General features: G+C 54.2%; 4 protein-coding genes across 4 annotated transcripts; 2 read left to right on the top strand and 2 right to left on the bottom strand.

Moving 5' to 3' along the window:
• Window positions 1–2,586: 2,586 nt before the first annotated feature.
• Window positions 2,587–4,193, bottom strand: IUM83_01431 (regulator of chromosome condensation (RCC1)-like protein; the record flags this gene model as incomplete). The annotated part of the gene is made up of 5 exons (XM_067925286.1): window positions 2,587–2,671; window positions 2,743–3,121; window positions 3,195–3,728; window positions 3,813–3,974; window positions 4,082–4,193. The coding sequence occupies 5 exons, from the start codon at window positions 4,191–4,193 to the stop codon at window positions 2,587–2,589; spliced, it is 1,272 nt and encodes a 423-aa protein (XP_067797406.1).
• Window positions 4,194–10,765: 6,572 nt separating this feature from the next.
• Window positions 10,766–11,053, top strand: IUM83_01430 (uncharacterized protein; the record flags this gene model as incomplete). Its single annotated transcript, XM_067925285.1, has 1 exon — window positions 10,766–11,053. The coding sequence occupies one exon, from the start codon at window positions 10,766–10,768 to the stop codon at window positions 11,051–11,053; it is 288 nt and encodes a 95-aa protein (XP_067797562.1).
• A 134-nt stretch (window positions 11,054–11,187) lies between these two features.
• IUM83_01429 (Polynucleotide 5'-hydroxyl-kinase NOL9) lies at window positions 11,188–13,101 on the bottom strand (the record flags this gene model as incomplete). Its single annotated transcript, XM_067925284.1, has 1 exon — window positions 11,188–13,101. The coding sequence occupies one exon, from the start codon at window positions 13,099–13,101 to the stop codon at window positions 11,188–11,190; it is 1,914 nt and encodes a 637-aa protein (XP_067797285.1).
• A 649-nt stretch (window positions 13,102–13,750) lies between these two features.
• IUM83_01428 (Variant SH3 domain) lies at window positions 13,751–15,561 on the top strand (the record flags this gene model as incomplete). Its single annotated transcript, XM_067925283.1, has 2 exons — window positions 13,751–15,394; window positions 15,463–15,561. 2 exons carry the CDS (start codon window positions 13,751–13,753, stop codon window positions 15,559–15,561), a joined length of 1,743 nt encoding a protein of 580 aa, XP_067797358.1.
• Window positions 15,562–15,659: the final 98 nt, after the last annotated feature.

Here is a 15,659-nt window from a genome sequence, read left to right as displayed (position 1 = left end):
GCATAAGCGGTTTTCTCGTCCGATTGGGCAATCAACTCGCTCATGCAGTTATTAGTCGCAACAGGGATGTCCTTGAGCACGAGATTCGACTTACTCATAGCAACGCGAATATCGTCCTCGGACATGTCGGGGTTGTGCTTGCGAAATTCCGCAATCGTTATCCACGTTCGATCCAGCAGTCGCTTCATGTCGTAGCCGCAAGTGGAATTTGACTTTAGCGCAGACTTTAACGACGTGATATCGGTCGAGTTCAGGGAGGCAATGGAATCACCAAGCGTAATGTTTTTCATAAAGCTGGTGAACTTGTCCCAGCTGGAAATAATGGTAGCGCCATTTGCAACGACTTCCTTCAACACGTATTCAGCAGTCATCAATACACTATCAGCAAGCTTGACATTGTCCGATACGGAGTTTCCGATGCAGTAGGCGACAGCGATGGGAATATCGATAACAACGTTGTCTGTCTGGTATAGCATCGCCAGCAGCTTGTCTTGGGGCGTCTGTGGGTCAGTCACCTCGATATTGCGAACATACTTGGCCAGCGACTTGATCAACCCCATCATGTACTTGGCACACTTAATAGCCACTTGAACACCTCTTGCCAACTTTGCCAACTTCCCAAATACGTCGTAGGTGATAAGAGATAGAGTCGTTTGTGCCAAGGCCGCCACTTTCGTGACAATTTCGAGTGCACAATCATCATTTTGACGAATGCACTCCAGCCCGCACTCGACAGGGTACGCATACGGACACTGAGCCCAGCATGTTCCAAGCTTGCTCTCGAACCCCAAAGGACATGTCTTGGCGATGTGAGCTTCTCGGTAGCAGGCTGTGGCAAAGGAAGTATCGAGAGCTGAGCCTACCCAATTCGCATAGGTGGCCTGAATTGTACTGGTGGCATTGATGGCGCTGCCGATCGTTAGCGCCGCATCCACGGACGTTGATAGCGCCTTTGATAATGTTGACTCGGTGCTTGTGACATACCCGCTCCCACTTCGCCCGGAGATGCTAGTAATGCTTTCGAACGAGACGTCTACGCTGTCGGAAGAGTCCGATGAAGGCATATCGTCGGCGAGGCTGGTTGTTGAGCTATTATCGTCGCTGCCCAAGGAGTCTAAAGAATCTTCGTCACTGTTTGCTGGCTTCAAGGAAGCAGCCAAGGTCGCTTCTGCTGCATCGTTCGCTGTCATGTTGGCCATTGCAGCCACCGTTGCGATCGGCGCAAGCCTTGGCGCCGGTATCGTGACCTTGTTGAACGTGTACGTATTCAAAGGTGAATCTGCTCTGCATACCGCTGTGAAGAGGGCGAACGCCGCGAACCATCGGACGATCATGTTCAGACCGCGGTGCTTGACTGGAACACAGCAAAATGAAAACTGAGGTACTGTAGTCGGCTCAGCAGCCCTGCTCATCAGCGCTAAGGTCTTTCTTTGCGAGCATTGGTCGCGGATCGCCAAGAAATTCGTGTTCGTGGACACCTGGGCGTTGGGGTCAACTGAAATGTCTCCAATATTATCCGTGGCAACAGATCATCGGAACACGATTCTTCCAATCGCGAGCCTTTGTAGGTTGAACACGACGCAAGGCCTTTCCCGAGATTACATCTGGTTTCGCTGTTCGGCCTGAACACGCCGTCTCCGCCACTCAGTCGGGTGGCAAATTTGTCGGAAGGGAATCTCCGCCTGCGAGAGACACCGCGCTGTGCTTGTGGGAAGCGGCTGAAGATAGGAACGGGAATCCCCTCCCTCTCAACAATCGAGCAGCACCTCAGGTATGATAGTTGTCACGATGCAGGAAGTCGGCTTTCCCTGCCTTGGCTAGTGTACACTGTAGCGCTGGCCGATTTGCGCTGAGTCAAGATTCAAAAACTTTGTATCTAACGATCGTCAGAGGCGACACACGATATTAGCTTTGTCAGACTTCAGAGATCGGATTGTAAGGAAGCTTGGCGCGAATATGCACAATCAATCTCAACGCCACCATGGGAGCGTTGTGTCTAGGAAGCACTGAGGCACGTTTACGAGACTTGCGCGTCTGTGCCGTCACTCTCTAGGCGGCCAGATGAAAACTTAGAAACGAATCTTTATTTCAGCTCTGGTGGATCAATTTGTAGAGACTCGACCCAGATGTACAGTACTCGTCCATGCTTGTTGCGGAAGCAGGTGATGTGATAGCATGACACTTGACTGCTTATGGCTGTGATGTTGGTCATCTAGTTGGTGCTGAAAGAGCTCACGTGGAGAGCAAAAAGTGACAAGCTCAAGACAACCAAAACGTGGACATGGTACGATCGGAGGGACTGTTAGTGGAATCGACTTGGAAGAAGAAGGCGATCGCGCTGAAGTACGAAGCATTCATAGATTACGAAGCTCGGTTGCGTCAAGATTGGTTTCTCAAGGAAGTCGAGAACGTTTGGAGGCTGGTTAGTCTCCACATTTTGGTTGCCTAGTTCCATGACTGAGGGGTGCTGCTGCTGTACAGCCAATGAATGCCTGAGCATCGTTTGTTCCACATCGAGGAGTTGCATGAATGCAAGCAACTTCAACCTCTTGTTGCTTACGTTCATGCTACGACTTGGCTTGCCTCCTACTCCCGGAAGGAAAAGTCTTTGTCCGCGGCCTCGGCGTGGGGTGTCGTGATGGCGCCCATGTGATAGTCGCCGCACGAAACTCTGCGTCACAGAAGCACAGTAAGTTAGTGTCTTACAACTTGAAGAACACGCAATTTTTGCCAGCCACGTACGAGGTGATGTTCACGTCGGCCAGAGCCTGGATCTGCACAGGTTGCAGCTGGTTCTTGCGGTCGCCGTGGCCCAGGCAATTGGAGCTGCCCTTGCCGAACGTGAAGACCTTGCCGTCATCCGTGAGCGCCACGGTGTACTGCCGACCACAAGCGACCTGCACAATCTTGTGCTCGTTCACGGCCGTCATCTCGTGCGGCTCGATCCAGATCTTGGCGCCCCACATGTACAGACGCCCGTCCTCCGTCACAGCAGCGGCGTGGTCGTACCCAGCCGCAATCTGCTTAACCGACAGACCGCTGAACGCCTCGACCAGGACGGGGATCGACTCGATGTTGTACACGTCCATGGCCAGACCACCGCCAATGCCCAATTGGTTCTCTGCAAAAAATTCAAAAAAATATGAGCATCACCCCGACAACCTCCACGCACCGACAAGTCAACCTCAACGTACGGCTGTTGCCTCCCCAACTGTAGAGCTCGCCCTTGTCCGTAAGAGCAAAGGAGAAGTCCCGGCCAGCAGCGATGGACACCACGTTATCCTTGGAGAAGAACTCGATGGGCTCGGGCACCTCGCACGTGTCGGACTCGCCGTTGCCCAGGCGCCCGTACTCACCATTGCCCCAGGCCCAAATCTCGCCGTCCTTGGACAGCGCCACCGTGTGGAACTCGCCACACTCCACCGAGGCCATGGGCACTCCCTGATCCACCAGTGTCGTCAGCAGCCGTGGTGTGGGCTCGTCCTTGCCACCGGCGTGGCCGAGGCCGCCCGCACCTTTCATGGTGGAGCCGCCCCAGCCCCACGAGTACATTTTGCCGTCTGCGTCCACGGCGGCCGTGAAATAGTCTCCGCAGGATACGTCCACGATCTTGATTCCCTGTAACGACTCCACTTCTCGGGGATCCGTCTCCATCTCGCTGCTCTCTCCAAGACCCAGCTTGCTGTACTCGTTCGAGCCCCACACGTACAGCTTGCCATCCGCGTCAACTGCACAAATGCACAAAATTTGGTCACTATTTTCCTTATCTGCACAAATAAGAAAGTAAAAATAAAAAAATGCTCCAAACGTACTGGCGGCGCTGTGGCTGGCGCCGAACTCGACGTGGGTGATGGCCTTGCCCTCGAACGCCTCCAGCAGCTTGGGCGTGAGCTCCTCGTACGCGTTGCGCATGCCGGACTTGACCACGGGGCCGTGGCCCAGCTGGCCCAGAGTACCGTTGCCCCACGTGTACACTACAGTATATGAGCAAATAAGAAAGCGGGTAGTACAGTAACAGCGTCAATAATGCACGTGTATCGTTTGTTGCTTTCCCAAGGGAGTACTGTAGTGGGTGTCATACCGCTGGACTGAGTGGAGAAGGCATGCTGCAGCGCGCTACGCGTGGCCAGGAACCTGGCGGCGGAGGTGCGGCGCCCCGCCGCGCGGAGAGCGCTGAGCAGGACTTGCACCATGACAATCGCGAGCTTCCTCTATGCAGCGAATATGTGTGGCGCCGCGGATCCACGTCAATGCGTACCGTGATTCGTGTTGCATTGAACGATTTATAATCTTATATCCTATCACAAAGCATAGGTCCGTTTGTGCGTTTGGTAAAAATGTTTACCTAATATATCGTATTATTGTAAATACATGCATATTCATTTTTGACTTGAAATCGGTGTATACCACTGTAGCTTAATATATGGGTGGACCACATAATATAGCCATTTGAGCGGTAAGGCAAGGACTCGGTCTTGGTTGCATCTACTGTAAGCTTAACTGCGAGCAGTGGTTGACCTTTACCAACCGAGTGTAATTAGCATAGCATGGCTTCTCACTGCGAGGCCCACACTCATGTCAGTCCGCAGCAATGCCAGCCTTGTCACAGGGCTCCAATGTGATCAACAGCCTTGACGTCAAACACCGTGGTGGCTGCGCCCTGGTCGCCACGGATAGAGACACTGTTACTGCACGTCAGCACGATGTGCACCTTGCACCTGTGTCTACCCCAGGGCCACCACCAAAAACGTTATGGTAACCAGTCATAGATTAGCCTTTACGAGAATTTGTAGGAAGGATTGGGCTCCTAGCAGCATCTCCTACCAGGTGTTGTAGAGCTATTCAGTTCAGTATTGCTGTCGTAGGAAGAACCCCTCGAGTCCAACCGACCTCGGTTGAAGTCCGGTGCGCACCACGGGCAACCCCGTGTTAGCTCAATTCGTATAGATCACTAAGCAACACGGCGATGCCAATCCTGGTTCGTATCCTAACAGCCAGACGTCATGAGATTGTGGGGTGCAGCAGATTGGAGGCAAGCGTCGAGTGACTGGCGCTGAAGGCTTGCACCCTTCACAGCAGGGAAGCCCCGCGCAACGTTCGTTCATAGGACACGCAAAAAATAATACTCGTGATAGGAAGCAGCGGTTTCCGACGGTCCGATGCCACGACTTTGTTGAAGGTATTTTGTCGGAAACCGAAAAATAGATTCGCACTTCAAAATGTATGAAGCATTTGCTATTAACGCCATCCGTGGTGAGTCTTGTATTTAGCCGGCGGCAGAAGTATCATTTTTTATTCTGCCAGCCAGTAACAGCATCAATATGACGGAGAGAGCAGGGCTGTTCGTTATCATTGCTACAACTCTCATGGCAACGTCGTCGGCAACGATCTACTCATTCGGAAAGAGCACAACCGCAATCCCGCTCGCCACAGTCGCTCCTGCCAATTATTCTACCGCCTACGGACCAACAGATGCGACAGAGGCTCCAACCAAGTCGAACATCAATTACACAAGCGACGTCGCAGACGACAACGAACATGAGTCAGCATCTTTGCCAAACACCCGTGACGAGGCACGAGAGCAAGATCATGGCGGCTCGGAAGACACCAGGGACGAAGAGAGAGACGATGACTCCGTGGACGACAACTCAAACACCGGGTCTGCAGCGGCATCCAAGGTGGCGATTGGGTCCCTGAACGCTGCGTTCAAGTTCGGCAGCGTGATGAACGCCACCAGCACGATCGAGTCCACCTACATGAACTGGGTTGGCTCTGCGCTCGACACGTCGATCTCGTCCGCGTGCTGGCGCAAAACGCACATCGCGAAGACGTGTCCGGCGACGTTCCACAAGACACTCGGCGTGTGCTGGATGGAGTGTCCGTATTCGTATCCCGTCGAGTGCGGCCTCGAGTGCATCCGACAAAACGACGACTGCACGCTCGCAATCCTGAGCAAGACGGCCGTCGTGATCCAGACCACGTTGGCGCTTGCTTCGTGGGACCTGTACGGCGATATGTCCAAGTGGGCCAAGGGTATTCAACTCGCTATCAAGTGCACCAAATACTTGCTCAGCCTCACCAAGTCGCTCATCAAGTACATCCGCTACATCATGGTTTACAATCCAGATACACCCGCAGACAAGCTTCTTGCCATCCTTTACCAGTCCGACAACGTCATTATCGACATCCCCGTGACGATCTCCTATTGTATGGGGGGAAAAGCGTCGGATGAAGTCAAGTTTGCTGACAGCGTGCTCACCACTGCCGAGTATGCGCTGCGAGAAATCATAGCGAACGGCGCCGCCATCGTGTCCAGTTGGGATAGGTTTGCGAGCTTCATGAAAAACATCACGCTGGGCGAGACAGTAAAATCGCTGAAGGAGGCGGATATCACGTCCTTGAAGACGGCACTCAAGTCCAATTCGACCTGTGGCTTCGACATGAAGCGCCTGCTGGATCGCACGTGGATGACTGTGGCCGAGTTGCGTCGACTAAACCCAGGCATCTCCGAGGGCGATATCCGAGTGATCATGAGCGAGTCGAACCTCGTACTCCACGACATCCCTGTCGCGACAAACAACTGCATGAACGAGTTGATCGCCGAATCGGATGAGGCGACGGCCTACGTCAGACGCGGAACTCTGCGCAAGACGTTTGCGGCCATCGTAGACGACCTGATCAGCTCCGGAACCAGCAGCAACGGCACTTTCCTCAGTGCCAAAGAGTACACTTTCAAAGTTGCAGACAGAGCCATGGGTTTCTACGCCATTTGGGACTGGTGGTACGTCTCGTCGGTCATTTCCGAGTTTTTCCAGCCGATCTGCGCGCCCACGGAGCTCGTCGGCGAGATAGACGACGGTAGTGTGAAAAAGGCGCTGGGCATGTCCATCGTAAAAGGCGCTTTCAACAACAGTGACGGCATGTGGACGAGGATTGGCGACGGCACCGCCACGATTACCTTCAAAAGCGTTGATACCGAGGACGTGGCCGTGAACATCAAATCCGGCGGTGACAAGATCGACGAGGTGAGTGTGCCTGCAGGCCAAGTGGTGAAGTGGCGGTCAAACTTGACGAGGCTGGAAGGCAAAACACTGTACTTGGATCGGTGGCGTCCTGGGTTTCTGGGCCTCCCGGGTACTGGAGGCGGTTCGTTGCGGCTGTGGATTCCTCGGTCGACTCAGGGTGGCAACTTGCAGCTCACCGCGGTGCTCAACGTCAGCTGATTTTTGTGTTGACGAATGCATTCTGCCTATTTAATGACACCGCAACAAAATGCATCCGAGGTGAAGCTTTCAGTGATATTTCACGTACATTATGGAAGCTGACAGAGTCCTGGTACAGCGAACGAGAGCGTGATTTTTTGGCGAATGTTGAGCTGCGCCACTTTTGAATAATCTCCCAATTTGTCCGCCCTTTTCGTTGATCCAGCGCAGTTCCTTGTGACTTACAAGTTGTGAGATTCTGTATGTTGCCGAATGTTTCCTTGTCGCGTACAACAGGTTATCGCAGAACCGCGCCTGACATGCACCCTTCACAAAGCGGACCAGTACCCCATCTGGCAATCACCACAGCCTAGAATAATGTTTACGAATGGAAACAGAACGTTTTGATGATGTTAAAATGTTTACCAATCCCAATCACCACATTTCAGATGACAAAATAATAGTACTGCTCGTTGCCTTCGCAGTGACTCTCAGCAGGATGCCGTCGACAAAGATTTACTTGTTTGGACACTCCGATGCTCCGAAACGTTAGCTGCTTCTCAATTTCAGTCTGAGGCATATTAGCATTTAAGTCGACATTGTCATCTTTTGAAGTAACGTTGGCAGTAAAATAAAACAATTATCGATAAAAGTTATCCAGGTTTTAGATTTGTGCCTGGCTAGTAAGAATCCATATTGTGTACTTCAAGTGTTACATATTCATCAAGATATACAATACGAGGGCATCACTTGACGCACGTCGCGATATTTTTCCCCCCCTTTTCAAGATACTGTAAGTGATGCAATACAATACGAAGCGTTATCAAAATCGTGTAAGAATTGGCGGGAATGTGGCAGTGTCAAATTCTGATTACCTTAATTCGGATTAGATTCCAGTCCCCAGGTTTGACGCGTTTTTATCTGGTACCGTTCGTTGGATGTACGATTTGTTGGTTCTGCAACAATCAGGACCTCTGATTTTTGCGAAGAGGCTGTTATTGACGTGTGCGTGTAATGTTGCTTTAACTTGCACCCTTCATTGCTGAGCCCGCCGGTAAGCCATCTGGTAATCCAGCGCTCAAAAATAATACTCGCGATTGGAAGCAGCACGTTTTGATCATGACGGCTTTGTTGTCGTTTCACTGTGTAGCAAGTGCAGTTCCCAAGGCCTCAACGACTAGCAAATGGCAACCCACCCGGAGGCGAACAAAAGCGCCCTGTCCAACAATTTCACTTTCAATTCTGGCTCCGCGCCTTCACACTTACGATGGCAAAGCCAGCGGTACTGGTCGTTATCATTGCTTTAACACTCATGGCAACGTCGTCGGCAACGATCTACTCATTCGGAAAGAGCACAACCGCAATCCCGCTCGCCACAGTCGCTCCTGCCAATTATTCTACCACCTACGGACCAACAGATGCAACAGAGGCTCCAACCAAGTCGAACATCAATTACACAAGCGACGTCGCAGACGACAACGAACATGAGTCAGCATCTTTGCCAAACACCCGTGACGAGGCACGAGAGCAAGATCATGGCGGCTCGGAAGACACCAGGGACGAAGAGAGAGACGATGACTCCGTGGACGACAACTCAAACACCGGGTCTGCAGCGGCATCCAAGGTGGCGATTGGGTCCCTGAACGCTGCGTTCAAGTTCGGCAGCGTGATGAACGCCACCAGCACGATCGAGTCCACCTACATGAACTGGGTTGGCTCTGCGCTCGACACGTCGATCTCGTCCGCGTGCTGGCGCAAAACGCACATCGCGAAGACGTGTCCGGCGACGTTCCACAAGACACTCGGCGTGTGCTGGATGGAGTGTCCGTATTCGTATCCCGTCGAGTGCGGCCTCGAGTGCATCCGACAAAACGACGACTGCACGCTCGCAATCCTGAGCAAGACGGCCGTCGTGATCCAGACCACGTTGGCGCTTGCTTCGTGGGACCTGTACGGCGATATGTCCAAGTGGGCCAAGGGTATTCAACTCGCTATCAAGTGCACCAAATACTTGCTCAGCCTCACCAAGTCGCTCATCAAGTACATCCGCTACATCATGGTTTACAATCCAGATACACCCGCAGACAAACTTCTTGCCATCCTTTACCAGTCCGACAACGTCATTATCGACATCCCCGTGACGATCTCCTATTGTATGGGGGGAAAAGCGTCGGATGAAGTCAAGTTTGCTGACAGCGTGCTCACCACTGCCGAGTATGCGCTGCGAGAAATCATAGCGAACGGCGCCGCCATCGTGTCCAGTTGGGATAGGTTTGCGAGCTTCATGAAAAACATCACGCTGGGCGAGACAGTAAAATCGCTGAAGGAGGCGGATATCACGTCCTTGAAGACGGCACTCAAGTCCAATTCGACCTGTGGCTTCGACATGAAGCGCCTGCTGGATCGCACGTGGATGACTGTGGCCGAGTTGCGTCGACTAAACCCAGGCATCTCCGAGGGCGATATCCGAGTGATCATGAGCGAGTCGAACCTCGTACTCCACGACATCCCTGTCGCGACAAACAACTGCATGAACGAGTTGATCGCCGAATCGGATGAGGCGACGGCCTACGTCAGACGCGGAACTCTGCGCAAGACGTTTGCGGCCATCGTAGACGACCTGATCAGCTCCGGAACCAGCAGCAACGGCACTTTCCTCAGTGCCAAAGAGTACACTTTCAAAGTTGCAGACAGAGCCATGGGTTTCTACGCCATTTGGGACTGGTGGTACGTCTCGTCGGTCATTTCCGAGTTTTTCCAGCCGATCTGCGCGCCCACGGAGCTCGTCGGCGAGATAGACGACGGTAGTGTGAAAAAGGCGCTGGGCATGTCCATCGTAAAAGGCGCTTTCAACAACAGTGACGGCATGTGGACGAGGATTGGCGACGGCACCGCCACGATTACCTTCAAAAGCGTTGATACCGAGGACGTGGCCGTGAACATCAAATCCGGCGGTGACAAGATCGACGAGGTGAGTGTGCCTGCAGGCCAAGTGGTGAAGTGGCGGTCAAACTTGACGAGGCTGGAAGGCAAAACACTGTACTTGGATCGGTGGCGTCCTGGGTTTCTGGGCCTCCCGGGTACTGGAGGTGGTTCGTTGCGGCTGTGGGTTCCTCGATCGACTCAGGGTGGCAACTTGCAGCTCACCGCGGTGCTCAACGTTAGTTGATTTTATTGTGTCGCGACAGCTTCTGGATCCATCCAGGAACTTCTAGGTCGGTCGTACGACAGTGCAATGTTAAGGAAAATGCCAAATCAAAATGGACGTTCGAGGTGGTGAAGTAGTCATATGTGAGCCGCCTGAAAGCTTTTGTTGTGGTAAGCACCTTGCCGTAGGTGAGTCTACCCAGCGCGAAAGTGGTGTTCAGACCGTGGCAATATCATCCTGACTTTGCTCGGTGAGAATACGAGAACCATAGCTAGTAAGTTAAACAAATGTTGCCGTCTTTTCCTGCATGGCAAAGGACACATTCCAGCTTGGATCCGTGGAAGTCAAAAGGCGAACCGACGTGCCCGATCTTTCGAGTCCATATTGTATCTCCGATTCCAGTGTTGCTCATCAGATGATTCGCGTGGTGTTGGTGTTCGTGGCAATCATTCCGTGGGTGTTGCTGCTCTCGGGGCTTTCATTATGGTCGCCATCGGAAAGTGAAGCAAGGTCAAGCTGGCAAGCCGGAGACGCCTTGTCAATGCTGAATGGGGCGGGCACATTCGAGTGGCAGTGGTGGAAGGGAAGCCAAGAACTCGCACTCACGCTGGACACGTGGCCTGAGCCGGAGATCGACATGGACGAGTGTCTCGCACGCTACCGAGACTCCAAGCACAACGAGATCTGCGTCATCAGCAGCTAGAGGCGTCGAAAGCGAGAAATGCTGTAGCTGTTCCCCCAAATGGGATCAATCGGCGTAGTCCATGAAATAGTGAACATCTATCGTTCTATACGTGATTCGGTTCTGGCTGCTAGACTCGTTGTTTGTTTGCTTGGTTACTTGCCGTCGCGCTTACGTTTGAGGTTGTTGCGGCTCTGCATGGCGCCGGAACCAGTGCCGTCTGATGATACGACGTCGGTCACAACGTACGGGGCTTGCGCTGGTTCTTGAGCGGAGAGGATGATGTTGCCGAGCGGCATGCTACTACGCACCAGTAGGTTGACGCGCCTCAATATCGATAGAGGCAGCGGGCTCAGGATGAACAACTGCCGCTTCTCAGCATCCACGGCTCGGATGATGCCGACGCCCAGGCACGGAGCGTGCACAGGCTGCAACACAATGCGTGGCGGTCCTTCACACGATTCGGATTCCTCGCGCTCGACAGGTTTGTAGTTGGGGTTGATGCACAGACCCACGACGCACGCGTTCAACGAGAACAAAAGCTGACTGGGGGGCACGGAGGCGCCTGCGAAGGCGATGTCAACTTGGTCGAACGACACGGCGAACGGCGTCAGTTGAGCGTACGCGCGGTAGATATCGCCGTCCACGCGATTCTTCTCTGACAGCACCTGCAGGTTCTGCAGCAACGCCCGCGGGAGGCTGCAAGGTGTCCGAGCCAGGAAGTACGAGTGGAATCGATAGATTCGCATCTCCTTGGAGCTGCGAGCAGGCTGTGTGACGCCGACTGGATCCCAAGGCGGAACTCCGTGGATACGCCACCTGCCTTCGGTAGGGACGTCAAACTGTTTGTTCTTCGTCGCGGCCAGTAACTGCACGACATGGTCGGGGTTCGTCTCCTGAATGACGTTGCACAGCAGGTCATGCCCCATACTTTTGATCCATCCGTCCGTGTTAATGACCAGCGGCACGCACGCGCGTTGTCGCTTTCCCGGACTCGCCTTCCCACTACTTTCAGCAGCTTGGCCTCCCCATTTGGCTTCATACAGACGCAGCAAACTCTTGACTGCCTTCATGTAGTACAAGGGATCATTCCCCGGGTTGGTATTCCCACAGAAAAACGACCGAATCGGGTTCTTCATGTGCGAAAACCCGGGACCAAGCAACGGCGTCGTCAAGGCGTGAAGCGCCACAAGACCAGACGGCGTCAACTCACTCTGCCCCAAATCTGTGTCTAGGAAGGCCACCGTCCCGAACTTCGCGAGCAGCCTGTTGACTAAATACCGACAGAACGTCGACTTCCCCACGCCCTTGCCGCCGCAAACGACGATCTTCTGCGAGACGGGGTGTTCCTCCGCCAGCAGACTCGCCTGCAGTCTGTCCACCGTCGTTTGCCACGGCTCCGTGCACTGCACGGTCCTGAACGAATCCACCACCACGAGCTCCGCCAGCACGCGCTTCTGCGACTTCCAGTCATGGTGCAGCGGGTCTGCATTGGCGGGTGCGGGGCTCGCGATGTCTACGCCGCCCGTGAGGTCGGCCAGGTCGTTCTGGTTGTGCTTGGCGACGATCATCTTGAAGCCCGGCAGCACCGCCGCCAGCTTCTCGGGCCGCGCGTTCTCGTAGAAGCTCGACACGTTGCCGAACGTGAGCGGGACGGCCCGCAGCACCAGCACGATGGGGAAGTCGTCCACGAGCTGCATGGCCAGTCGGTCGGCCGCGATCTCCTCGTCCTCGTTCAGCGCCTCGGAGGGCAGATTGGGCTCCATAACATGCAACAAACTGGCGTTGGCGGGTCCAAACGGCGCCTGTGTGTCTTCATTGCCCGGTCGGCCCTCGATCACCAGCAGGTTGTTCCATTTGGGCGAGTGCAACGAGAAGTACACGCCCAGCGGCGGCCGGAAGCCCAGCACCTCCACGTTGCCCTGGAACACCCGGAGCAGCGCCATGCCCGCGCAGTTCACGGACGCGGTTTTCGACAGCCCGAGGGCCACCACGTTGCCCGAGCGCACACATAGCGCGCGGTACGGCGGCGGGGACGCATCCGTGGGGCCGTAGTGAGACCTCACCATCGTCGATGGATGGATGACTGGCCACGAAGTAATTTGAGGATTTGCTCACACGTCACATGGTTTAGTTGAGTTTTATTTTTCGCACACGTCGCATGTTTAGTTGAGGCATTGTCTCACACGTCACATGTTGCAGTCAGCTTCAACGTGGAACGTGATGGTTGTCATTGTCCTGAGGTGTTTGGACCGTGCGAGAGTCTATTCGTCCACGACCAAGCAGCTTTTGGCCACGAAGGATAGTAAGCGAAGCAATTTTGATAAGAGTAAAGTCAACGGTAAGACCGAGCAGAGCAGAGCGGATGTTCGTTCGTCGGAGATCTGCGGCGGGAAATAGCCCCCTGCTGGTATCTCTGCGCGGTGACGAAATGTGCTGAGCTCCAGCTCTGCGTTGGGCCAGAACACCTTGCGCCTATTCTCGGCTGTCTCCATCGAGAGCGTCGAGCCTAAATGCAGCCGCTAGGACGTGGAGTTATTTCCGTGGGGCTGTCTGATGGTAACAGTCGACCTCGCGCTCTGCGTGCAGCTCAGCCCGCGTCAAGCTTGTGCCTGTCGCCGGTCTCGTTCCCGATAGCTGCGCTACTACGAAAAAGCGTCACCAACAAGAGCCCAACAGTGTCGGCGACACGAACAGCGTGTACGCGACGGCGGGAGCATGCTGCCGGCGCTCACAACCAAGCCCAAGCAGGCGGTGCGCCAGGTCAAGGGCTTGACCAATGACTCCATCGACTCGTACTCGAACACGCCGCTCGGCGGTGGAATGACGACTACGTACGTGGATAACACCGAGTCGGGCGGCGGGACGGCGCGTGGGTCGCCACTGTCAACCAGTAGATCGACTACCAACACCGCGCGGTCTGCCGGTGCCAAGTCTGGCAACGAGGAAGGAGCGACAATGGCTCGAGTCGTGCGCGACCGCAAGGCTTCTGGGGAGGAGGAGTTGTCATTACGCACGGGAGATGTCGTGAAGGTGCTGTCCACGAAGCGCACCGGGTACCTCAAATGCGAAGCGAGTGACGAAGTGGGCTACGTGCCGTCCTCTTACTTGGAATTCCTCGACAGCGGGGCAGAAGCAGACAACGCCAATAGCAAGGGGAGTACGATGGCGGATGAAGAAGCGCAGCGCGCGGCTGAAAAGCAGCGCAAGAAACTAAAGAAGGAGAAACGTAAGAAGGAGAAGCGTGAGGCGAACGACGCGAGTGAACCGGAGGAAACAGCTCCCGTCACTGCGCGTTCTCCTCGAAAAGAAACTACCAACGCTGAGGATGAAGGCAACGAGTCTCCGCGCAAGAGCAGGAAGAAGAGTAAAAAGCATCGTCAGGATCGAGAAGCAGCCGATGAAGGGCAGCGAGGCGGAACTTCGGGTGTTGAGGAGCCTACAAATACTGCCAGGTCCCGAGCTGCGCCTGAAGAAACGGAACGCTCTCGTAGTAAAAGTAAACGCTCCAAGAAGAAGCGTCATCGTGATGTAGATAGCAGTGAGTCCAGTGAGAGCGATGGAGGAAAACGCAGTGTCCGCCACGGGCGTCGTCGCCGCCATCGACGTGGATCAAGCGATAGCGATTCAGAGTCAACGTCTTCCGATGATTCGGACGCGAGCTACCGGCGGAGACGACGTCGTCGTCGACACCGACACCGACGAAGTTCTAGTGAGGACGACGACGATGACGACAGCGACTACAAGCGGCGCTCTAGACGTAGCAAGAAGCGCCGCGACAAAAATGACAACGATTCTGAGCCCGAGGAAGGATCTCGGTCGGCACGGAAGGCCGAGAAGAAGAAGCTGGCTGCGGCAGTGCAGGAGGCGGAGAAGGGGGTGAGCCAGCTAGATATGAAGTCCGACGAAAAACCGTCCGACACGAAGACTACTACTGCAGCGTCCAGCAAGAAAGAGGAGCCCGATCGAGACCGTGACCGAGACCGAGGGAAGAAGGACGAGACGGAACGGAGCGAAGGCTCGTCAGAAGGACAGGCGACGAACGCGTCCACGGGTCGTAAAGATGATGAAGGGCGTAGGGGCTCAATCACGTCGTCTTCAAAGCAGAATGGCGGCAAATCGACCCTGGGCAGGCAAATCGGCGAGAAGATGCGATCATTCTTGGGCGGCGGAAGCAAAAAGCAGCACAGCAGCAAGAATTCGAGTGGGATTCTGAATGCTTGTCCCGGTACAGTTCAGGGTGAGGAAGGCTGGTACGAACACGGCGAAAACGAGCGCTACTATTTTGTGCTCGTGGACGGTAAATGGAGTCTTCTCTACGGACCCATGACTGAGGACGACTTCGAACTGTTTTCCAACCGAGTAGGTGGTGTTGCCACTGTTGATATTCTACTCCAATGTTTGTCTAACACGGTGATTTTTTTCTGCAGGTGTTGGAGCAAAATCGCGCCATCGAGCTGCCGCCAACGTATTTGCACAAGTCAGGCTACTATCTCAACCGCGAGTTGCGTGTGCAGAGGGAACAGTAACAAGCGCAAGCAACTATCACTATCAGCACTATTATCTTTCAGCAAATATATCATGAGAGCAAAAGTATCAAGTTATCTTATGTATTATCGATTTGTTG

Source organism: Phytophthora cinnamomi (genome assembly GCF_018691715.1).
Source record: "Phytophthora cinnamomi strain GKB4 chromosome Unknown Contig14, whole genome shotgun sequence".
NCBI classification, from domain to species: Eukaryota; Oomycota; class Peronosporomycetes; order Peronosporales; family Peronosporaceae; genus Phytophthora; species Phytophthora cinnamomi.
This window is presented reverse-complemented; position numbering and strand designations above follow the sequence as displayed.